We start from the raw sequence: 24,776 nt of genomic DNA on the forward strand, positions 1-24,776 counted from the left end.
TGACTTAAAATACTCATGCAGGTGCATGGTGGTGTTTTTTGTTACCTGACAGCTGCCAGATGGCAGTCATAGTGGACTATGTTAAAGTGCGACACAGTGCTGTAGCCCTGCTGCTTGCGAGGCTTGTTTTCGAAATCCTCCAAGGCCACACGCTTTGTAAATGTGTAAATACCGAGGACTTTGGTTGGCTATGATAAAAGAGACGAGGACTGTAATGTTAAAACACCACAAACAGGTTCATTATAACAATAAATTAAATCCCTAAAAATGCTCTGCAGTCCTCAAAGTGATGCAACTATCACTATCCAACACTTGAAACGGCATCTATAATTCAATATTGTAAAACCTCATACAGTATAACAGTATATGATTTGATTCACACTTAAACCAGAAGGTTAAGTTGTACCTGGAATTTGTATCCCTCTCTACAGATGCAGCAGGTTAAGCCTGGCTCCTCTATCAGCTCCTCCATTTGCTTCAACAGTGAGGTTTTAGTCACCACTTGACCCTTTTCATTCGTCTAAAAAGTAAAAACATATAGGACAAATTAAATTAAAATAATTCATGGCACACTCGGCTGTGACACTGAAACAATGCAAATGTGTCAGAGATATAAATGAATAGAATAGATAATAAAGAATAGAGTACCGTCATGCCCAGTGTTCCTAGGGCCTTCTGTCTCATAGCCATGGCCATTCGCTTCTTCTCAGCTCTAGTCTCCCTGCGGGCTGCTTCAATCTTCAAATTGACATCACTATGCTCCCTCAGGGCCTCTAGAAGATTCTCTGCTAGAGTGCCGATGCCTTCATCACTGGATACCTGCTCCAGCTTGTGCAAGTTGGTTATTGAATCTGTGCCAATCAGCACCTGGACATAAGACAAAAAGACATTCAGTCTAGCGACATAGGAAAGTTTGTTTGCAAAAGGGATGATGATGGGTAAGTTTGCATGCTGGAAAAACATTTTTCGCCACATATTGTCTCCATAGAGTGACAACGTCCTTGGTAACCACTTTTTCACTGTAAGAGGAAGTTCTGTACCTGTGTGGGGGGATGCTGGGTAGCCAAACCACGGAGCAATCTGAGAATAAAGGGTAGAGCTGGTCTGGAGAGGAACTTCTTCCATATGTCTGCATCCAGACTAATGAGAGAATTTAGAAACAGAAAATGTTTAAACAATTAAGAAACATATCAACAGAAATAGGTTTTTGACAGACTAAGTGTGAAAGAATTACTTTTTGGCATTTGGGATATGTTTCTTCATGTAGTCCAGGGCACTCTGTGTGATTCCTTTCTGGAGAATAAGATCTTTCAGCTGATGGCCATTGCTGTTATTTTTGATTCCAGCAGCGATTTTACAGAAGCAATCCAAAAACACTTTGTCATCTGCGCTATGCTCTTCGTCGTACCTTAGAAAACACAAAAGGCCATCAGTTAGTCACAAATTCAAGGGGACAAGTCTGATTTGCTTGATGATGGAACTACTTTTTTTTTAAATGGCTGACGATGCTTTGATGCATTCAAAGATATCTCAATTTAGAAGAAGAATAAATCAAAGCTTAGTAATGCCTACTTGTCAAAGCTGCAACATGGTTTGAAGCGTTCCACCAGGATCCTCATCTTCTCCAGTTCACCAAAGGACAGGTATGGGATGATGCGCAGCAAACCCTGCAGCACGCTGGGGTTGGAGCGCACAAATGGAGTGTTGATCTGGTCTAACAGCATGACCAGCTGGTCTTTGTCTCCTGTCAACAGCAGGTTACCCTGTAAAAGAAAAACCAATATTAGTTTAACAATAACAAACAGAATATTTTCAGGTTTTGGCGATACTGTAGTATTTAAGGGTTCCTATACTGTGTGCCTTAAACTCCTACCTTGTCCTCTGAAATCTCTGCATTGGCTTCATCCAGAATGATCTCCATGATGCTCAGAACTTGCTCTGCTATGGAGGCTCCACCACTGTCCTTGCTCTCCTGTTCTGCCACTAAAGCCTGGAGGAAAAAAGACATTAAAACATCAACGAAGTAACAGACATGAACTGCTCAAGGACACCTCAGCAAGTAGCCAGGAGAACCCAGGAATCGAACCAGTCACCCTGGGGTTTGTAGACGACCTCTCTGACACCTGAGCTACTACCACACCAACTGCATGCATTAATTTTTCATAAAATGTGATCTGACATTCATCTAAGCCAAAAGTATTAACAAACATAATATGCCTCAAACAATAACACAAATAAATCTGATATTTCATGTCTGGCAGTGCTCACTAATCAAACTACTCAACACGACATTAGAGTCACTGTAACTCACTCACCAGGTTTAGAGTTCCCAACATGACGTTGAGTGTGTTCATCTCTGGTTTGACCAGTTGCTGCCTGTTGATCTTCACCTTCACACAGTAACTGAACAGCTTCAGTAAAACCTATGATAGAAATGCACACTGATCAATTCTGCCATTGCTGGAAAAATATATTGTTAGACTTTATGTTAATTCCAGATGAAAGAAAAGCTTGAAAACATAATTCTTCAGATTTAAAATTCTACTTCTATTACAAACTCTGCTACTTTTGTGTGTTCATTAAGAACGTACACAGTTGACTGCACAAGGTTTAATATGGTTTGAAGGTCAGAGAATAAAGACTGTAATCTAAGTACAAGGCTTTTGACAAAGAAATGTCAGCTTACAGTGAGCAGATGTCTTCCTTGCTTAAAATCTTTGATTCCAGACAGTCTGTTGAGCATGCACTCCAATCCTCCACACTGTGCCATGACTCCTGCCATCTTTGTACACCTCCTCATCATCCTCCTCCTCATCTATGAGAGGACAAGGCAAAATATTTTTTAATACCGATGAGATACTTCATCTTTTATCTCAGAAATGGTTATGTAATGTAAGTCCAAATAGGCTTAAATGACGACACTTTGGAAGTTTATAGGCAATAATTAGTGAAACGTTCGCTACTCAGCCAAGTACTTCTCAGTCTCTTCACTGAGAGTAACGTGCACCTGAAGTCCGCCATACTAATCCAGATAACTACTGACGACTGAGTACCGACATGACTGAACAGATTATTGAGATATGTTAACTACAGATTATGTTTGTGAAGAAGGTATGATCATGAAATTATGAATAGAAAATAATAAATCTAACCCGTGGTTGAGTCCAGGGACTCTATGAATTCTTCAGTGGCATCTCCCAAAAGGCCTCTCATTCGATAGATGATTCTCATAGGCTCACCCTTGGGGAAAAAAGTCAGCAGGCTCCATGACTACAGTGGATGTTTTCGTTAAGCTGCCTGAATGTAAGTATTTAATGACAACCTACACATTTCTGAATGCTCTTAAAAGCATGATTCATTCACTGACAGACTGACTAGAACTCTCACCTCATTCGTAGGGCACCACACCTTCTTGTAGACCTCTGACACCGACAGATCCAAGCTAATGATTTTGTTGTTTACCAGAAGCTAAAGGGAACAGAGAGGCATTAAATGTTTTTAGAAATCTATGAGAAACAGAGAAGTTTGGTAATTGTACATCGTAGAAGAGAATTTACGTATAGGGTTACTTTACCTCCATGCCACTGTCATCTTCAAGTAGTGCCACCAGGTCACAGTCTTGGCAGATCTTGTTCTTGATGTCCCTCATAAGAGGGCCGATACCAGGCTCATTACTGCTGTAAGGGTTTCCTGGCATGCGACCCTGCAGGAAGTCCTCCTGCTGAGGATCTTTTTCCAGGGTCACAAAGAACTCTGTCACCTCATTCTCCTCCTAAATACAAAGGACGGATTAAAAGTTATGGATTAAAAACAATTGCACTGAACTTTAGATCACTACTCCGTGGAAGTACATACACTAGGATTAAAGTAACTCACAGGATAGATGATGCTGCAAAGTCTCTCGAAAATGAACACTGGTGTCCTGTAGTCATCCAAGTTGTACCGTTTTGCAGTCTCTATGCACACTGCCATGAAGGCTTTGGTTTCAGACTCAGTACCTGTTAACAACAGAGAGAAGATTTACAGTGTTATAAACATATTTACAAAAATCTGTGCTAAATTTGTGTAAATTGTGTGGGTTATTCCAAGAATGATTCAAAACAATTAACTATTTTTTAGTGACTAGACCAAAAGAACTATGAACAGTAAAAATTTGAGACAATAATTTCTGTTGAACACGAGTTAGTGCAGACCTGTCGTCATGTCCTCAAGCATCTCAAGTAGCATGTCCTGAGTCTCATCAATGAGCTTGGTCCGCTGTACCACCAGTTTCCTCAGACACAGATAACCATTGAGCACCGTGCCGACCAACCTGCTTTTGAAATGCCGCTTAATGGACTCCACCTCAACAAAGGAGGAGAGCAATCCTGCAGTGACACCAAACACACACAAAGCATTTAATTAAGAGAAAGCATTAAAAGCTCCACCTGTATTAAATATTTTATTTTCAAAGTGAACCTTCTCAGATAAACAGTAGCATAAAAATCAACATACCAGTCAAGCTCTTAAGGGCATAGCCTTGTTGCAAGTCTGTGCTCAGTGTAGCCTCCTCCAGAGCCAGAAGATTGGCTATTTCCTAAACGGACAAATTTAGTTTATTTAGAGCAGTATTGTTACTTCAGACATATTTGTTATCAGTAAAGCTATCAAGAATACAGAAAGCACTATCCTGTTTTCATGCAATAAAAAAATCTAATGTAAATTGTTTTAAACTTTAGAGCATTACCTTGGTGATCAGGTTACCGATGTAAGGTAGGACTCCCCGGGCGGCCAGGTAAACTTTCCAGTGTGTTGGCTTGATCAGCTTCTGGTACAGACCCAAGTACTCCACCGCACACTCTCCAGCCACACTCAGCTCATCCAGATAACTGACACAAAAGAGACACAGAATTATTTTATACTATGTTGTCTGTCATACCACTTTCATTAATATTTCAGTAACATTTTTCTGACAAAAAATATAAATTATTCAATCTTCAGTATTTGTACAAGTGATAATCCTACTGTATTTTAAGTATTCTCATTGTATCTAATGACTATTTGCATTCAAAATACACACTGGTATCATTACTGCCTTTTCTGTGTAAGGTACCTGGTGAGCAGATCCAGGACCTGTTGCTTGCGGCTGGGGATTGTTGTAAGGGCTTCCACAATAGTGCAAGCTGCCTGTCTGGCTGCCTGAGTGGCAGGGGTAAAAAGGACCTGCAACAAATGCAAACTTTAGTCATCTGTTTTATTTTTTGAATAAGATGATTAGTTTGTGAAATAACAGGTCAAAGTCCGTACATACAATATAATCAATATTTCTCAATTTAAAAATGATTATTTTTAGATTAAAAGTAGAAGAGGAACATTAATACTTTAATTAAAATTTTATTTCACATTATTCTTATTTTTACCTGTCTCAGCCAGTTGTTGTGGCTCAACTTGAGCAGTCGAGGGAAAAGGCCTTCACCTTTTCTGGATCTCATGAACTGTTTCCACTTCCATACATACTTCTCCAGAAGGTACTGCTTCCGCAACTCAGCCTTCCCTTGAGGCTTTGACACAGTCTCCTGGCCTGTGCAGATTAAAATAATAGTGTTTCATCAGAAGTTTTTAGTCAGAAAACCATTATTAAACACTGCCGTACTGTGTATTTGTTTATACATAGTACTTACATCTTGCAGGAAGACACTTTTTCCACGCCTCATAAGATGCCTTAGGGTCTTTCCTGAGCCACAGTTGGGCCTGGGCATGGATTTCATTACTGTAGGGTCTGACTGTGGTCAGAGATTCAATAGCAGCATCCTTTATACAAAAACGAACACACGAGGTTGTAAATATCACACAACTAAGCAGTGACCAACAGACATTGCATATGTAAATTCCAGTATCTATCCTGATTTTTAGAGTTTACATATTTTTAAAAACAATTTTTAATTTTTGCCACCTAAAAACCATGACAGTTTTGGCAGTTTCACACAGTCTTGGTTATTTACCTTGTTCTTCTTGCTAGTTGGAGCAGGGGGCTTGATCAGCTTTTGCAGGATTCTCAGGCACATGAGAGTGATGTTCTCCACTACTACAGGTGTCTTTATGTTCACCGACATAAGGAACAGGCTGAGAGCTTAATAAGTACAAGAAATATAATGCTTTTAGAAAAAGACATTTTATTATTGCAAGTCAATAAGTGATGGTGCATAACTAAGTGAAAGCATGGCACAGTAAAATCTGAAGAACTTTGAGAACTTATTCTAGGTGTTGCAAGTTACAAGTTCCAACTCAGTTATCCTCTCTCCACACAGACCAAAAACACTTTATACACTAGTTAGACTAGTTCATTATTAACATAAAACATGTATTATGGTGCACCTTTGTAAACCAGATAAACATTAAAAAAATCAGGCATTGAATCAGGAAAATCAGGCTTACCACAACGCAACCGCAACTCCCAACATCCTCCCTCTTTTGAAATGGAGTCTGTCAGCAGCAGCATCTCATACTGTAGATTACTAACCTGTTGACAAAACAAACACTTAATTGTTAAATGAATATTCATCAAAGTTAAAATGCTCAATCCCAGATTGTAGATTAAAAATTGTAAATTGATTGTAGATTATTTTTTCGGTTTTCAGCAGGACATATAAGACAACATACCAGGTCAGGATTTGCCCAGTGACCTTTGAGAGCAGCTGACACCTTGGCAATGATGAGGTCATTCATTTGCTGGGTGGCTTCTGGGTGGTCTCTGACAGAGGAAAGAGAATAAAATTGTAAAAATAATCATCTTCAATTCATTATATCTGCACACCAAAACTTTAAAAGAAAAAAGTAGAAATGTAGATGTTTAAATTCTAGTTTAATTTGAGTTTAGTTTTTATATTTAGAAATTAAGTAAGTGTTTGGGCCATGTTTTAGTGAATGAACTGAAATTAAAGATCACTCAGCTTCTACTCAACGCTGACACTTGACTACAACAGAATATATAAAGGAGAAACATACCTGGTGAGGAGACAGACAAGCTGGCGCACCTCCTCCCTCATTGCTGCAGTTCCTCGTCTTAGGTTATATTCGAACAGCTCGCGGATGAGCCCCTGGAGTACCAGAATCTGCCGGAGGGCTGGATTAGTGGCCAATGCACGGAGCAGAGTGATGCAGTGACCTGTGACAGCTGAGGCACAGCCATAGCATTTGGTTGAAGAGGTGTGACCGCAGCCGAGCACAGAGAGTGCCCGGTACTGACTGGCAGTGAAGGTAGGCTGGTGGCTGCTGCTGCTCCGGGATGACTTTGTGGCAGCCTCTCTCTGCTGCAGGTCATACTCCAGGAGCTCTTTACGAGATGCAAGCACTTTCTGTAAACAGAGAAAAGGAACGGATTGAATGTGAACAGGAAAAAAAAACAAAAACAAAAACAAAAAAAAGAAACACACAAATGGTACCATTTGCGAGAAACGTATTTTTCTTCTCTCACCTGTATAATCTTGGACAGTTCATCAAATGACGTCTTGCAGTCTCCACTGTACTCTTGAGCGAGCTGCTGAATATACCTGTTCACATTAGCAGAGGACGTACCTAGTCCTGCACCAGCTCCAGTGTCATCCTAGGACAAGAGAATTAAATAATGAAAAAACTATATAGTGAGATAAAACTGAGGCATAATATGTTATAACCCAAAGATTTTAATTGTACCACTTCACAAAGCCTTTAAAGAAACACTTATGCACTGATGTGCATACTTATATGTATTAGTGATATGCTATTGCTAACTGTTGGTCTACTGCTATTGCAGCTTTTCAGGTATTTAAGATCCAGTACTTTGTTTTAGCCAATACCCAGGTTTTTGACAAACTACTTGAAACAACCGCTTGTGTGACTGACCTGTGGTTTCTCTGGTGCTGCCTCATTGACTTTAGAGAGTAGGCTCTCTAACTGAGGCCGGTGTCCCATCAGCTGATGGTACACCCGGTCAGCTTTGTCCAGCAGGGTGTTGATGTTGGTCACTGCCTATACACACAGACACACACACACACACATACATACAGAGATAGATTAAACCTAGGCAGAGTGAAGCAGAGGCAGCTGATTTTGTTTTTAAAAGTCACTTTTGCACCTCCATGTTTTTACCCAAAAAGTGATTGCTTACTTTTTTCCTGTCTTCCTCATTCTCAATGGGATCCACAGCACAGCATGGTTTGGCATATAGCATGAAGTCAAATCGGGCATATTTGCAGAAACCACAAGCATTGCACAGGAAGGGATCTTTTTCGTCATAGTTTATAGACCTGATTAGGGAAAACCACCAAATTAGAATAGAAATTCACTATATCCCTTGAATTTTTCAGAACTGAAAAGGAAGCCTGCTGCTCACCTGCATTTGTGGCACTGATAGACATTCTCTCCACAGTTGCCACATACCCCAGGATTGGCAGGCACAGAGGCACTACAGCGTGGACACTGCAGGGTTTCAGTGGAGGCCTGGTAGTTCTCATAAAAATCGGAGAACTCGATCATCAGGTTGGATGCAACAATGGGTAAGGGAAGGTCAATCTTCACTTCTGTTTGTCCTGGTGTCAGCTGAACCTTCTTGGCTTTATGCCAACGAGCAGGCCTAACAAAACACAATAAAGTTAATGTTTGCAGTAAAGTGAAGCTGGTAAAGTTAATTTTTGCCTATTAGGGGATAAACACTGATGTGTGGTAGAAGTGCCAGAGAAACAAGACAAGCAATTTCTAATCGGTCAGAGGAATGAGTTGAGCAGGACTATCCAACAGTATTGAAATCTGGACACAAGTGCCATGGAGATGCATGTATGTGTACAGGTGTAAAAGGTGATGTGTCTTGGCTGTCCACTTGTGATATGGCTGTACGAGATGCATCGTAATACCAGGTGTAAATGTGTTAATTAACCATTTTAAACACATTATGAGTACAACCAGAAGGAGAGAGAAAAAACATACTTGTTCTTCAGTTCCACTATAGCCTGTACAGTCCGGTTGTTGTAGTAGAGATTGATGGTACGGACCATTTTGGTGCGTTTGAGGTCCCCGATCTTCACTGTGACTTTACTGATGGTGTGGCTCCCAATGAGTTTAACAACTTGTTGTGTGGTAGTGTAGCGCGTGTCCACTTTGATAGATGACAGTTTAATATTCTGGGGGAAAAATTGAAGAAAAGCATAGATATAATGAAATTAATAACAGTCTGGGTTTACAATCATACAGACACTTAAACTTTAAACTCTTGCGCACATTTTGGTTAAATATTGTGTCCTATAAGTGAGGTGCTATAACACTTACCGAGAAAGGAACTTCTGGATTGTTGCACACCAAGCAGGGGTCACTCTCCAGATAAAAGCCATCAAATTCCACTAAACCTGACAAAGTGCTGTAGGGAGGAAGACAGATTATTACAGGCTGGTGCAGAACATTTACACATTGTGTATAAGACCACTACCACATTTCATTCTGCTCTTTTTAAAGAATGCACATTTGTGTAGACATACTTGTAGATGTTGGAGTTCGGGTGGTTTGTCAGGATATGGTTCTGTGCCCTGAGAATTTCTACAGCTTTCTGGGAATACTCCTTCAGCTAGAACAGAAAAATGAAACAAAACAATTGTTTTTGCTATATTCTGCTGAACGCTGAGACATAGTCCAAGATAAAGACTTAAAGCGATTCATTATGACCATATTTAAGAAAATCATTTACAAGTTAAAATGTCCAGTGATTATAGTGTCAAGTTATCAATGATATAGTTTGGAATAAGAGCTAAACTATGTCCAAGGAAGGAGCCAAATTCCACATTTGACTCATGTCACAAATCGCATTGCCAGACAAAGTACAACACTAAGAAATATAGTTCCAAAGGTGTTAATGTTGAAATTTCAGAACAATTATTACAACATATTCAGTACAACCATAGCTTGAGACCTTTAAACCAACCTTTTTCTCTGTCTGGGGGGTTTTCAGTGAGAAGTATCCAAGCAAGTCAACAAACTGGGCAGCTTTGCGACCATATGCAGGGAGCTCAGGCCAGATGGCCCAAGTCAACTCCAGCAGCAGCTCCTGTTGAGATTTACTTGAGTTCCTACAGACAGATTCCCCCCACCAACTCAGTTAGTGTTTGCAAAATTTAAACATGATGATGTTCAAAAGTAAATTCCCCAACTGTCTGCACGATGGTTATAGATTTAAGACATGAGACAGTGTATGTTTGTGTCCCCCAATTTGCTGCCAAAATATTCCAAACATCCAAACTTTTTTGGAAATAGAGTATTGAAAATAAAAGCAGCTCCCTAACGACCAAAAATTCTAAACCATATGCCAGAAATTTGATATTTCCACTGTTCGTCTAATAAGAAGATTTACTACTTCTCTTTACATTAAGGAAGAACCCGCATTGATGTAACAGGTATGAGAGATATGTTGCAGCAGCAGCTCTAGTGTGTTAAAGTGTTTGAGCTAAGTGGGGTTTAATATTCCAAATTAGTTGTTGATTTTAAAAAACATAAACCAAGGTATGAATCGATGGATTTTAATAATCGTTAGACTGATATGTGTTTAAACTGTACCTGTAGATGTGAAGAGCCAAGCAGTGGGCTTGCCAGCGCACAGCAGATGAGTTTGACTCCAGAAGGAAGCAGCGCAAGAACTGGATGAGTGTCTCTTTGTCTGCAAACTTATTAAGTTGACTGACGAGAGCCATACAAAGCTGATCTTCCTGGCTGCCAACACCATCGCCTGTGGTCAGGAGACAAAGTCAAGACACTAAAATCCATTTTTAAATTTCCAACTGTCTACTTCCGGTTTATCAAGTAGCTCGATTCTAGCTCGAGTTTCCAGCCTACTCTTTGCCATCTAAAGAAGCAGCACTAGTACAACATTTGAGAAGGTCTGTGGCAGTGCCTTACCCTCTTTGTCCTTCTCCTTGTCTTCTTTTTTGCTCTTCTTACTGGAGGACTTGCTCTGAGATGACTGAGAAGATCCTGTCTGTCCAGCACTACTTGAGCCTCCTCCTGAGAATGACGAAGAGGAAGTGGAGGAAGTAGCCAGCACCTTACTACCACACAGGGCACAGGAGAGTAGTTGCAGCAGCACTGGGGAAACACCCTCATCCACAAGGAAGCTGACCTGAAGCAGGAAGTACAGCACAGCTGGACAGAGAAGAGAGAAAAGAGACGAGCATTATTATAAAATACTGGCTTTAAAATGTTGTTTCAAGTCCAAAAAACTGACATGAACCAACTTACAGTCGTCCTTCATGCAGAACTTCTGCCAGTTGATTGTCCTCTGAGTGGCAATTTCAGCACAAGCTTTCAGATGTTCCATCTGAATCAAGAGAAATCAAGTTAGCACAGGAAGCTACATAAACCCCCTTTTTTTTTTAGAGCAGCGAGTTGTTGGCCAAACTTACCAGGCTGATGAGTGTGTCATACTGCAGAGCGGAGCCAGATGTGGCTGTGACCACTCCGGCCCGGAGAAAGATTCCCTGCTCCTCCAGGAGCTTCTTGATACTCCGCACATGAGAGTCAAGCGTGTGCAGATCACGAAGCTGACGATATTTTTCCTTTGAACCGCAGATAAACAGCAACAGTTTCCTGACTTGCCTCCTGACAAAAGGAGTCTGCTGGATCATCAAATACTGAGGAGAAAAGAGAAAGAGGTGTGTTTTGATTTCTCATGTGAAGACATGGTGACAGAAGGAAACAATAACATTTAATACTCACTTCAGACAGATAGTAGAACCAGGAATTGTCAAAGATAGGAGGTGGGATACGTGGATTGGTGTCAGCAATCTTCTTGATCTGATATGGCAGTCTCAGCACCATTTCAGTCAACAGCTGAGAGTAGGCTTCAAACACATCAGCAGCATGTCCCTGATACCATGACAAATAGCAGGTTCACAAACACAGTACATATTCCCTGCTGTTCTTCTATGTTTATCAATATAGTTTAGTCATTTATATCTCATACCTTGACATATTGACGTAGGAAAAATGGACTCATGTCTGGAGGAGAGGAGGCTGTGTGCGGGCGGAGGAGCTGGCTGGTGGTCACAGGCTCTTCTTCACCCTGTTGGCTCTTCCAGAATTCCAGGAGTGACTTGAGCACATGGAGACAGTAGTCAATGGCACCCAGGCTGAGCAAAGCAGTGGCTGTGGCGTTGGAAATCAAGGAAGACGACTGGAAGAGAGAAAGAAACACTTTTTTATGACAGTGTTGCGTTTTTTAATATAAAAAAAAAAGGTGTCAACACTAAGTTATATTACAATAAATATATAAAAAACACAAACACAAAATAACAAGTAGATAAATGGGGCATGGTTTGAGAATATTAAGAGAAATTAAAGCCTATAGAGTAAAAGAAAGTCTTTGATTATATTTCTGGGGCTCAGTTGTAATGAAAGTTTATCGTTTCCCTGACACTTTTTAACCGATAGCTAAATGCAAGTTAAATAAATAAATTATAATTTGTGTATGTCTATATTGTTAAGTTGAAAGTATGTATACATGTGCTCTAAAAGTTAAAATCATGTGGAGAGATGCTGTCAAAGATTTCACTGACAAAAACTTAAAAAAGCCTCAAAAACTACCTCAGAAGAAGATTTAGAGCCAGATTTAGTTCGAGACATGAAGACACTAAGTAGTCTCATGATGACCAGGTGAACTTCATTGATGGCACTACGCTCATTCTTCTTGGACACGTCCTGCAGAGGAATAACATAATTCAGTAAAACAGTTATACATTAAGCTTGTCAGATCAAAAGGAGACTATAGTTACCTTCTTGTGCATGCCAAGCTCTGCAATAAGCTGTGCAAGCAGGTCATCCAAGGCACCCTTGTCCTTTTCATCCTCCCCATCCAGGTCAGAGGTCAACATGAGGATAACCTGCATGTAAGGGATGGCTTGGACTCCTCCTACATTGTGGAGTTGTGACAGATGCTGAAGCAAGCGCTCCAGTAGCATAAGACGAACCATGTGCAGCCTGATGACAAACATACAACAAAAATATGTTGAAGGCAGAACTAATTAGCTTAATATAGAACCTTAAACTGGAACATTCCTTCCTGATCTAGACTCCTCCTTTGCATTTGTGATATCTGACCTGTTGCTGGTGTGGATATCTCCCTCATTCTCTCCTTCTCCCTCTGAGCCTTCACCTTCCTGCTGGGCTGTGGTGGTGCTGATAGCTCCAGTGCTGGAACTCACGCTGCCTGGACCTGCAGGATGGCCTTCCACAGCTGTGTCCCCATATGCACTGCTGCGTCCTGATACTATACACAAGCATACACAAAGGTAATTAAGCAAACAGTAACATGACAGTAAATAAAATTTATTTAAAATGAGATGGTCCAAAATCTTGGAGAGTGGAGTTCATCAACAGCTATAAAAGGGAAAATCAGAAATATAAGCTGATATCTTCACATCTGATTTACCATTATATATCTATTCAGAAATGCAACATTATAAAAATCTGTATCTGGCATTTGGATCACTGCTCTTTTTTCAAAATCACCCACCACTGTGCTCTCCTGCTACAGAGTCGATTGCAGAACCTCCACTTTCTGAGCCCACACTGCCTCCATGCTCAGCTGGGGAGGTCCGCAGTGTGGAGCCATCAGTAGCAGCTGTGCTGCCCTCATCATCTGATGCCGGGGCTGAAATCACAGTAATAGCTGTAACAGTAAATACACCACGGTCATCTGGCCAGGACACAAGATCTTAGTTTACACTAAATAATAAACAAAAAAGCAACCAGCATACTAAGTATTATATCTTTTTTTTTATTAGTTGATTAATCATTTAGTTACTTACCAGTAAATAATTATAACTTATGTCAGAAAAGCTAGTGGATGTATTACTTTTTTCTATAAATAAGGGAAGGATTTGATAGTTAAAATTTCCCGGTGTTGCCATACTAGACATTAGCACAAAGGAGTCTTTCATTAAATTCTTGTCTGAAATATAACACAAAGATATGACTACTGTCTTATCATCATTTTGAGGCTGGAGAGCCCCCGAGGATGTTTTGTTCTGTGATGCTTATGCATAGCAGTTGTGCTGCTGTGGTAATGTTTCAACATTTCAGTTTTACAAATCATGGAGCACCATTTTTGAAGGTCTCTGTTTAAAGAATCCCACACTTTTGACTAAACTGTTTTTGGCTTTTTGGGTTGAAGACTTTTTTTCTAACTTGACAAGGAGTGGGAGCTATGATTTGGTATGAAAACACTGTGATGCAACAATCCATTGCACACATTGTTTCACTGATTATTTTACTATAAATTAATATTATAAATTTATGTTTAACGAGACTAGATGTTTTTATAGCCACTGGAAAAAACTGGGCCACCTATAAACAGATCAGGTTTGATGGTTACACACTTTATAAGATTTCAGAAATTCAAAAAATAATATTTTTTTCTTTGACAAAAATGTGTAAGTGCTTCATTGTCATGGAGGTGGTTTTATTACCAGATGCAGTAGTATCTGAGAGGGTGCCAGCATCCAGTGAAGAGGAACTTGGGGCCTGGCCAGAGAGACCAAGGCTCTGAAGGCCAAGGGCACTGCTGTTACTGCCTAAAAGTCAAAAGTCAAAAAGTACATTTAAGCACTAAAAGCCTAAAATATTGATTTTTGAATATTGAAGTATGATTTCACTTGATTAGGACTGAGGCAACTGTTTGAGGTACAAGTTAATCACATGACCAAATTGTTGATGTATGATTATTAAACATAAGTGGAAAATTCAGATAACTTTCTAAAAATTGTATTAGGCTTCTGTTTTTAATCCTGAAAGTTTAAAGAACTACAAGTTTCAGTTGTGTTTCAGCTGCTAGAAATACTATGTACTGCTTATATTTACAAAATTAAATTGTTCTGCTCAAACAACTCAATTCTTTATAACTGAGAACAGTTTCATCAGAGATAGTTGTGAGGTGAGAGTCTCAGACAGGCTGAGTTAGCACAGAATAATTGTTGTATTTTGTAATTTCTGGGTATTAACGTTGCTGATCCTGCTGAAGGCTGAGAGCGATGGCCAGCTCTACCATAGTTTCATCATCTGCATCAGGAGGTATGTCTAGCATTGGTGGGAAACCCTCAGCTCCAGCCAGCAGAGCCTCCAGGGGAGATGGATTTCCATTGTTGACATTTTCTGCTGTCTCCAGGACCATCGACTCAGACTTACGAAAAAGAAAAACAACTGTTTTATTTACTTCTTCAACATTCATGTGTCTGTGGCTATGCAGTCTCATATGCAGCAGCATATATACCTATTTATACCAAGCCAGAGCTGTTTCAGAGCCAGTGCTTTAAAAAAATAAAAATAAAACAAAAACAAAACAAAAAAACATTCTCTCTTCCAGGAAAACTGGTTCCACTGGACACCAACTCTTTGCTATTCTACAACTGCATGTGTCAGGGGCTGGAGGCTAAACTATCGTGACTAACAAGATCGATTAAGGCTTTGTTGTAAAGATAAAATCAGGTTATCATTTATTACATTTGTTTAACTGTAATGTGACAGGTAACCATAGTTTATGCTTAAGGCTAAAGCTAACGATTACTAACATTAAAATTATAAGAGATAATTGTAACAATTAAAACATATCAAACTTAATTGCTGTACATGTACACCAAGTAGCCAGTGTAAGCTCATAAAGTCACTGACTCTTGCACAGAGACATTGTATTTGTTGCGCTTAACCTTAGTGATGCTGTGAAAGTGAACATGTACTGTATTTAGATGTATATAGCTAAACCAACTCTGAAACTCTTTTCTTCGTAAACATTACAATTGCAACATCAAATACAACCCCCAGACAGAAGTGCCCGTTTGTCCGTTTGCTCACCACCATCTCAAAATCACCGTGGTCCACTTCACCCTGCTCCTGACTCTCTTGTCTGCCCTCTTCGCCTCCAGTCAGCACAGATGACTGCATTTTGTCATCTGCATCATCATCGTCATCGTCATCCTTGTCTCCTGATAAAGAAACAAAATTGCCTCCTAATTTTAAAAATTTAAGCAGACCAAATTCACTTACATACATTTTATACACATAAGCTATGCATAAAGCCTGCGCAAACCTACCCATGGGTGTATTGGAGCGTGGAGGAGATGGAAGAGTCACATGTCGTCGTTTGTTTCTTGGCCGCAGCACTCTGATCAGAGCCTGCTTACAAGCAAAGCTCACAGCTGTGTCCTGAATTTGGGACAAATAAAAAATGGTTACTGCCTTTAACCACAGTAATCATGTAATCAATCACTATCATGAGACTATTTAAACTATTATTTCAAGTAGTTTAAATATATTCTTAGATTTGGAAATAATGGTTTTATATTTACCTTCGTTTTATATTTTTTATATTTACCTAAACTATTCTAGTTTTCTGGTGAACAACATAAGCACTGTACTTACGGGGCACAGTAACATTTGCATGTAGATTTTGGAGGCTACATTGATGTAATCCAGTTCACATGTGCAGTATGCATGGATGATGTCCACCAAGGCATTGACTGTTGCTTCCACATGAGTTAGCCCTTCATGATGAAAACAAGTTAGTCAATAATCATGTAACTGTATATTTTGCACACTAAGTAAAATACACCCTTCAAAATTTGGCCAGCAATATTTGCACTTACCTGGAAGGCAAGCAGGTGCGAGAAAAGCATTTTTTGGTTTCAGGGCATGAAGCTTCCAGAAGTTATTTAGCAGCTGTGTGATGAAATTGCTGTTTTCACTATCTGCAGTTTTTTGTCCATCGTCTGACATTTCTGAATTAAGAAAGAAATAATATGAATGACTCTTCTCAATCACATTCAGATTCTCTCCAAACCACCAGCAGAGGTATTTCTTTTAATACTGTCAATAACGAAATTGTGATTGCAGACACTGTAATCCTCTAACCACAAGTATTTATACATAAATTGCTCTTCTTTTGTCACAGATTTTTCACTACCATACACTCTCTTACCAGAGTCATGGTGTAGTGACTTTGTTTCTGTGAAATGCACCAAGTTGCTGGGTCTCATGATTGCTATGGAACGTGCAGTAATAACAAGCCTCTGGAAGACGTCTGGGTCGAGCTCCCTCCCTTCACGACTGCAGCTATTCAGACACTGAACTGCATTACTTAACAAGGACTGGTCCTGATGAGAGGAGGCAGATAAGCATGACATTAGATCTTCTTAAGTGACTTGAATCTGTATGTAGAACTAACGTTTTAATATCATTATGCAGTTTTAGGGTGTCGTTTCTGAACAAGTTGCTGTGTCATTTTTACATATACCAGTAACCAGTACCTGTTTCGGCACTGCTTGCTGCAAACAATTTCTTAAATTAATATCATACATGGCAGCAGCCCAGTAGTTATTTCCAATAATTCAGGTTTTATGAATGTGAATTACAAAAAAATTGTCGTGCAGTTCTCGTCAATTGTCCTTAACTTATACACTTGCAAAACATACCTTACTGTAGGACAAATTTAGTCTAGTCAAAATGTTCTTAACTATTAAAAGATCAAAGCTTAATTGATAAAGTATAGGAATGTTTTGTTTTTTTAGAACAGATTAAAATGATTTGATTTACCTTGTGGTTGTGGTAGGCAGTTCGACTGGTGTGCAGGCTGGCAAGAAGCCCTTTAGTCTGCTGCTGCACACCTGCAGGGGTAGGCATGGAAAGAAGTAGAGTGGCCAACTCCAATGCTGCAGACTTATTCTTTTCCTGCAGAAGTTAAAGAGATGCTGTCAAACAAAGCTGCCTCAAGACAAAAAGGACATTTTATTCAAATATATTGTTATTCTTAAAGGTAACAAAGTCTCCATCTTCTAACCTTTTCACTGGATGATCCCAATGCAAAGCAGTTTTCCAAAGCCTCAAGAGAGTTGACCACTAACCTGAAATTTAAATAGAAGATTACCACTGCTGCTACTACAGTTTTTTCTTTTATTCAAGCAAACAGAAAAAAACTACCTTATTCCTGTTGCAGTGCTATTCTAAATTGCAAAACAACATTGAATGCCAGAATAAATGCTGACAGTAAACATTTTGCTGTGTGAAGATGGGTGCATGGCATGTTCACATTCGCAGGCATGAACACACAAACTGCCACACATGCACAAAACCATACAAACAAGCAGAGAAAGGGCAGTTACTAACCGGTCCAATGTTGATAAGGACTCAGTTTCACAACTTTTTATTGTATTTTTGGGAGCAAAAGAAAAAGAACAAAAAAGTGTGAGGATCACGGAAAGAAATAAGTGAAATTAAATGATTCAGTTGAACAAAAGAGAAACATGCAAGAAAAGATGACATCACAATAGCCATGCACTAAAGAGGACCCAACCCCATTCTTTAAATTTGAGGCCTGGCCCTATACAACTCCTGCAACATTGCTGGATTCATTTGGAATAAATATATCTATCATATCTATCACAGTGCAATTTACCAATTAAGAACGTTTATACATTAAAATGACCAGAAGTTGTTGCAATGGTGGTTAACTGAATTACAGATAGAAGATTGAGCAGTGCAAATGCCTTGAAATGACTTTCTGAAGACTAAAGAGGAAAGCCCATACCTCTCTAGCACAGTGCCGCTGGAGGTGGCTGGGGTGGTGATGTCTCCATCAGATGTGCCATTTCCTTGGTTGAGGTTAGGACTGCAGACATTGTTAACTGAGGCAGAGGAGAAGTCCTCTGGTGGATCCTCAGGCCAGCCAAACTGCTCCTTGGTTTTACCATAGATCTTGATTGAATCAAGCATGGTAACTCCAGCTGGGTCAACAGAAGCTCCAACTGAAAAATGAAAAAGATGATGAAACTCCATCAGAATGTGTCAAAACACATCAATAGAGGTCACAATAATATTCACATAGCAACAAAAGTCCAATATAATCATCACTGGTCTTACTAAAGATGGAGAGCTTCTTGTCAGCTTGCAGGGCCTCCTCTCTGGTGAAGGGGAAGTCAAACCAGCGTGCTCTTGTCAAGTTGATCTGCATGGTGCGGCCAAAGACTTCCACATAGGAAGGTGCCCTCTCAATGGCCTGTGTACCCACCTGCACCCGCATGCCCGTCATCACCATTGAACTGTTGTTATTGACTGCTTCCACTGTAAAACCGCCAGGCTAAGAGGGAAAAAAACAGAAAACGTTTATAGTTATTTAGCCTACTGTACAATGTAACTGAAGGTGTAACAGACAAATTAACATAAAATCATAATGTAAAAAATGTCCCTACCTTTGTGTTGGCCACATACATCCCGGTGGAGTTGAGCCTGTGTTTGATTTGCTGTCCATTATAGACCTGCAGCAAGTCATTGCCTCCAAACTCAACCTCTGTCATCTGCTGGTTGTGTTCAAAGAAGTCCACTGGAAATGTCACCTGACTAGAAGTTCGGGTGGCTGAAAGCAAAGTTATGACATTCAAATTAAAACACTTTACCAGGCACACAACACATGCTGTTTAAGTAAGCTTCTTCCTCCTACCCAAACCCTAATTTTTGTTAATGTCTGAGTGAATTTTGGTAAATTTTTATGCATCAAGCAGTCTACTGAAAATAATCGTGTAGTTGCAGAAATGCTGATGGATATTGTTAATTAACTGCACCTTGAATTAATGTGATCTGAAACCAAATGTCAGATATTCATGATAACAGACTAAAACATTATTGTGCTGAGGTTGTGAATTAAAATTTCAAACATCGGGCATATTAGCACATAATAAGCCACTGTCTATGATTAAACAATTTTTTATTTCTCCATATTGGCATCAACTTGCTTATGATTTTAATGATTAATAACACTTTGGTGGCCTCAAACTCACTTGTAGCAGCAGCTTTGCGCTTGCGAACTGGCTTCATAATACTGATGCCACAGCTGGGCTGCAGTGAGGGCTGGAGCCAGTAAGAGGTGTTGTCCACATTGGCCATGTAGATTCGCAGGCTTCCATCCTCACAGAGAAGAATCATGGTAGTGCGCTGCTGCTCATTACTGGCAGTGTGTCGGATTGCTACCATATCTTGAATCTGTGGGGAAAAAAACAACAAAAAAACAATTTAGTTACTTTGCCATACAATGCCATGTACTAACTTTTACTTAAAATTTAGTCAGTAGATGGCTGTCATGGAAAAACAAAGGTAGTCGCAGCAGTAGGACATTAACCTCAGCAAATAGTTATGAAATGAACTCAGTGGTTCTCACATTGTTTCACAATTACTTCAGCAGTTTCATGCTCAATCATGTTTTGCTTCTGTTAAGTCCTTTATGAAGATCCAAATAAAGGGTTACTAGTGCCCCAGATAGTATATATCTGACAGTAAATAAAATATGTGAAAACGTTTTCTATGTACACAGTGAAAAGAAAACTATGCCTAAAAAGCTTGATTTTTTTGTTCTACTATTTTCTTCAGTACACAATAATCCATTGCTACCGACTCTTTCACATCAGTATAGTAAATTGTCAATACCTTGGCTTTGGCTGGCAGAGTTTTGATCTCTTGGATGAGGAAGGTGTCAGGTTTGACCATGATGACCAGTGGTATGCCTGTTGTCTGCTGCACACAGCACACTAAGCCTGGATGGTTCATGACCTCGGACCACTGACACAGAGCAGGAGACATCTTACTGCTGCCACCATTAGAGCTAAAGTAGTCAGGAGAACAAGATCGATATAGAGTTAAAGTTGAGCATTATGCTTTCCAGACACACCACAGTGGCAGGAAAGTGAAACAACTGTATATGGTATAAATGAACTGTTACCCTTTAATATTGATTGAGAAGAGCCTCTGCACATCAGTGCTGCTGCTGCTCACTGTGGCAGCAAAGGACTTTCCTTGACTGTAGCTGAAGAAAAGCATCTGAAGCACATGGGAGTAATAGACCGACACGCCACCCCCCGCTACCTGCCCATTGCTATCCTGGAGTTACACAGAGAGAATTCACCTCAACATTGATTTCTACATTCAGATTTCAAGAAAACCAAAACACTGATATGAAGTGATGTGAGACAACACAGGGAACTCTTTTAGTAAATAATCATCTTTTGTTCTGCAATATCACATAATTCTGAAGCTGTATTTTCACTGACAAAGTATACATCCCCATTTACCTTCAAGTCTTCATGGCTTATCTCCAAAACATTTGTGACATAGAAGGGGCCATGCTGGGCACTGCTAGATTCATCCATGATCTGGGTGTACATGTAACCTGCTGAAGACATGATGACAATAATGTTCTTCCCTTCTTCGTTGAAAAGAAACGTAGCATCTCGGATCTTGGAACTTGGAAGCAAGAAGTAGTACATGGGACTCAAGGCATCCACTGATAAGTCATAGATCTGTTAAGCAAGGGAGACAAAATGACAAAAACAAGTATGAACAAGTGTTTTTTCAAGATAAAAAAAAAACAGCATAATATTTGTCTTTCTAGAATTTATGATAAATTAGAGTACATACAAAAAATACATGTTCTCTTAAAGCATACCTTCACAAAGTCAGCAGTGATGATGGCAAGTTCAGTCTGCGAGCCTGGTAACCAGATAGCTTTGATGATGAAGTTGCCTGTAGCCAGTTGTGGGTGCAACACCAGATGGTCTGACACAGATCCTGTGCTGCTGAAAGTTAGTACATGGCAGTCCTGAAAAAAACATAAAAAATGTGTTTACAAAAATATGTTTGTTTTGCATGAGGAACACAGGATTCTAAAATGATATAAGACATAATATCTGTATTCAATTTGTTACAAATGTTTTCTGATTGCATGTGTGCAAAAATAACTGTTTCAATAACAATAATAATCATATAATAATAATAATCATCATCAAAAAAAGAGAAGTAGCTTGTTTACTGACCTTGAGCCCACACACAGCCAGGTAATCTTCATTACAAGGGTTGCCTGTGAGACTGAGGACTGTGAAAGGGACTGGAGCAGAAGCCAGACGGGTCAGTGTTAGCTTCCTCTTGCTCGAGTCAGCTTGCTTCAGAAGAGTGGAGAGCTGCAGAACTGTTATCTGTCAAGCAGGAAACCCAGAGAAAAAAAGAAAAAAGGACCAAATACATTACAAGTTTTAAATCTATATCCATGGAACAATGATAAAATTCAAACTACTGGAGGCATACCTTTCCCTTTTCATGGCTGACTGCCAGGTGCTGGCGGCGGCCATGGGGTGATGACAGGACACACATGGCAACACGGCGAAGTACATGTGCACTGATGAGCTGGCGTATAGTTTGTCCCTGGTCACCACTGTAGTTCATCCTCACATTTTCAAAAGCCCCCTCCTGAGAGCCGAGCGTGGGCACCTGAGAGTGTAAATAAGATTAACAGAATAAGACACAAAACCTGATAGTATTGATAAGGTATGAATAAATGCTCAAATAATTAAGTGATTTTCTTAACTACTCTAAACTGTATAGAATACCATACCATTAACTGGTCAGTCATCTCTACAGTTTTGTCCTGAGTATGCAGTTCATTGAGGGCTTGCTGAGCCCGACTACTGCTTCCCACTGCTGATGCCTGCTGGAAGTTAGTTTGGATGGCTTCCATGAGAAACATGAGCATCTCTAGTATGGCTGCTGCAGTGGAGGATCCCATCTGCCATGGCAAAAAAAGTAAAGTAAGTAAAAGTCACATCATGTACACAAAATGGCAAAACAAATCTTAAAGCTCTGTTCACATTACATGCTGAAGTGGTCTGGATCTTTTCATATCAGATCTCGACCACTTTCATAAAAGGCACTAGATCTTATTCATATACAATCTCTGGCAATGTAACCTCTACTACAGTGGTCAGATCAGAATTCATGTGTTATTCATATGTTTTTTTTTTATATCACATCAAATAAATAAACAGATGTGGAATTTTAAGATGGTTATAACATATGCAGAAGCCTCTGTTCAAGTTAAACTGGAATAAATAAATACAGTTAAATTTTTCACAACCATCAACATAAAAACACTGGCTATTAAAAAAAAAATTAAATTAGGCATTAAGGCACAACTAATTATGGTTAGCACATCCTTAGTGACACCCGGTTGGGGCATAGACAGTAATAGTACTTCTCTCTCACCACTTGTGCAAGCAATTCTTCCTGGCAGCCCTCAATGCTCTTGCACACGCTGCTCTTTTTAGGTCTGTCTTCATCACCAGGTTTGCCATCACAGATGGTGACCTTGCCCTTGTCAGAAGGTGAGGCATTCTGGTGTCGAATAGCACTCTCGGGCATACGCAGTTCACTCTGGAACGCAGACGACTCTTTAAGGGTGGAGCCCATCCCACTGCTGGGACTGCGTTTTACCAAAGCCTGTAGATTAACAGAACACAAAGCGGCAAGTTGAGAACAGAAAAAGCAAACATACATCAATCTGCATAAATGGATATGAGATGTTTTACCACATATCAGTATCTTTGTAAACATTATTTAAAATTAGGTAACTTAATTTATTTATCAATATTTCTAGCTTATCCACATTGTCAAATAAATAATCAAAATGATCAAAGAGATTGTGGTGGATGATGATGGACTTTAGCTAAACTGCCTCCACAAGGGAAAAAAAATATCACAGATTGTAAAACATTTGTTGGTAGTGAACACTTAGAATAAACTGTATGTATTCATAGAATTGTCTGTATGTCTACACCATAAACTATTCACTACTTTAACTTATAACATCTAAGTATAAAAGTAAAAAAAAGAGTACATTTACAAAGGTTAACCACATCATTATGAGCCAAGACTGACAGAATAAAAACACTAACCTAAAAAACAAGGCTTATCAAACATAAACTAACAGTAAAGTGAAGGAAAAAAAGTTGGTTTTATAAATGCACATGCACATTTAAATGTCCATCATTTAAGAGAACATTAAGAAGCGTGCCTTATCAGTATGCAAATTGTTGATAATAGACATTCATAACATGAGTCATGTGATTCTCTGGCCACATGTGTAAGCTAGCTATAACCCTGACCAAATGAAATGACTGGATGGAAGTCAATGGGGGAATGACTTGCAAGCCAAAGTTACCGCTGTTGTTCTCTTCCCATGATGACCTGAGGTATTCGGTCTCACCTGGCAGCTGCCATCCTCTTTGGCACCGCAGTCACAGAAGAAAGAGCCATATTTGGCATAGGAGATCTCATGGTCTTTGTGACAGACCTTGGCGCACACTGTGCACACACCTACCCCATCCACCATCTTACAGGTGTGACAGTGGTACCTGCAGAATGAAAACCAACAGGACTGTGTAACAAGACTGTGTATATATATCAGATTAGTAAGGACACAATGTCATTTTCCCGCTGTTGGTAATGTAAATCATTGTATGCATTGTATGCTTCTTTATTCTGAGTTGTGAAAGCTTAAAACTGCAGTCACAGAAAACAATGAACGTTTCATTACCAGTGCTGGTTCATGAACTCCTTCTGAGTAATGGTAAATGTGCAGAGTTTGTTGCAAAGGGAGTCTTCATCCTGTCAATTAAAAACACAAAAGATGAACCACTCTATTTTGCAGATGATGAAACAGAAACGTACTGAAACAAACAAATAAGTTATAGCTTATTTAAGTATGTTTCAGTAAAAAAATAAATTCTTAGAGAATTATGACAGTTACACATTACCATCTGTCTCTGTAAACTAGGCAGATTGGGACTTTAGAGTTTCTCCCAAGTCTTCTTTGGCAATAAAGGGTTTAAGACATTAGGAACAAATGAAAATAATGCAATAGTCTTATTGAAATATAAATTGGTTTTACTCAACACTTTTTATGAGCAGAGTTTCTGAAATCT

At 39.5% G+C, this 24,776-nt stretch overlaps 1 protein-coding gene across 1 annotated transcript in view; it reads right to left on the reverse strand.

The window, feature by feature from the left end:
- The window catches only part of ubr4 (ubiquitin protein ligase E3 component n-recognin 4), a 45,442-nt gene that overhangs the window by 3,472 nt on the left and 17,194 nt on the right, over positions 1-24,776 (reverse strand). The window contains 65 exon segments of the mRNA XM_026367987.2: positions 46-188; positions 407-520; positions 649-867; positions 1,041-1,140; positions 1,235-1,408; positions 1,573-1,763; positions 1,874-1,990; positions 2,316-2,423; positions 2,687-2,785; positions 2,787-2,815; positions 3,153-3,240; positions 3,388-3,468; positions 3,575-3,772; positions 3,877-3,998; positions 4,194-4,367; positions 4,495-4,576; positions 4,727-4,868; positions 5,093-5,202; positions 5,400-5,560; positions 5,661-5,790; positions 5,982-6,109; positions 6,415-6,499; positions 6,640-6,730; positions 6,985-7,334; positions 7,454-7,582; positions 7,861-7,986; positions 8,126-8,264; positions 8,351-8,590; positions 8,941-9,134; positions 9,280-9,367; positions 9,486-9,571; positions 9,926-10,070; positions 10,555-10,723; positions 10,894-11,136; positions 11,233-11,311; positions 11,397-11,624; positions 11,710-11,859; positions 11,957-12,166; positions 12,577-12,690; positions 12,765-12,969; positions 13,090-13,258; positions 13,505-13,642; positions 14,460-14,564; positions 14,992-15,169; positions 15,838-15,968; positions 16,077-16,188; positions 16,405-16,526; positions 16,629-16,760; positions 16,961-17,135; positions 17,575-17,709; positions 17,819-17,882; positions 18,566-18,782; positions 18,898-19,114; positions 19,227-19,390; positions 19,812-20,013; positions 20,455-20,629; positions 20,747-20,904; positions 21,096-21,323; positions 21,470-21,622; positions 21,837-21,995; positions 22,105-22,287; positions 22,412-22,582; positions 23,059-23,292; positions 24,059-24,206; positions 24,389-24,459. Coding sequence (XP_026223772.1) covers positions 46-188; positions 407-520; positions 649-867; positions 1,041-1,140; positions 1,235-1,408; positions 1,573-1,763; positions 1,874-1,990; positions 2,316-2,423; positions 2,687-2,785; positions 2,787-2,815; positions 3,153-3,240; positions 3,388-3,468; positions 3,575-3,772; positions 3,877-3,998; positions 4,194-4,367; positions 4,495-4,576; positions 4,727-4,868; positions 5,093-5,202; positions 5,400-5,560; positions 5,661-5,790; positions 5,982-6,109; positions 6,415-6,499; positions 6,640-6,730; positions 6,985-7,334; positions 7,454-7,582; positions 7,861-7,986; positions 8,126-8,264; positions 8,351-8,590; positions 8,941-9,134; positions 9,280-9,367; positions 9,486-9,571; positions 9,926-10,070; positions 10,555-10,723; positions 10,894-11,136; positions 11,233-11,311; positions 11,397-11,624; positions 11,710-11,859; positions 11,957-12,166; positions 12,577-12,690; positions 12,765-12,969; positions 13,090-13,258; positions 13,505-13,642; positions 14,460-14,564; positions 14,992-15,169; positions 15,838-15,968; positions 16,077-16,188; positions 16,405-16,526; positions 16,629-16,760; positions 16,961-17,135; positions 17,575-17,709; positions 17,819-17,882; positions 18,566-18,782; positions 18,898-19,114; positions 19,227-19,390; positions 19,812-20,013; positions 20,455-20,629; positions 20,747-20,904; positions 21,096-21,323; positions 21,470-21,622; positions 21,837-21,995; positions 22,105-22,287; positions 22,412-22,582; positions 23,059-23,292; positions 24,059-24,206; positions 24,389-24,459 — 9,722 coding nt within the window.

The sequence above is a fragment of the Anabas testudineus genome, chromosome 7, assembly GCF_900324465.2.
Source record: "Anabas testudineus chromosome 7, fAnaTes1.2, whole genome shotgun sequence".
Classification (NCBI taxonomy): Eukaryota; Metazoa; Chordata; class Actinopteri; order Anabantiformes; family Anabantidae; genus Anabas; species Anabas testudineus.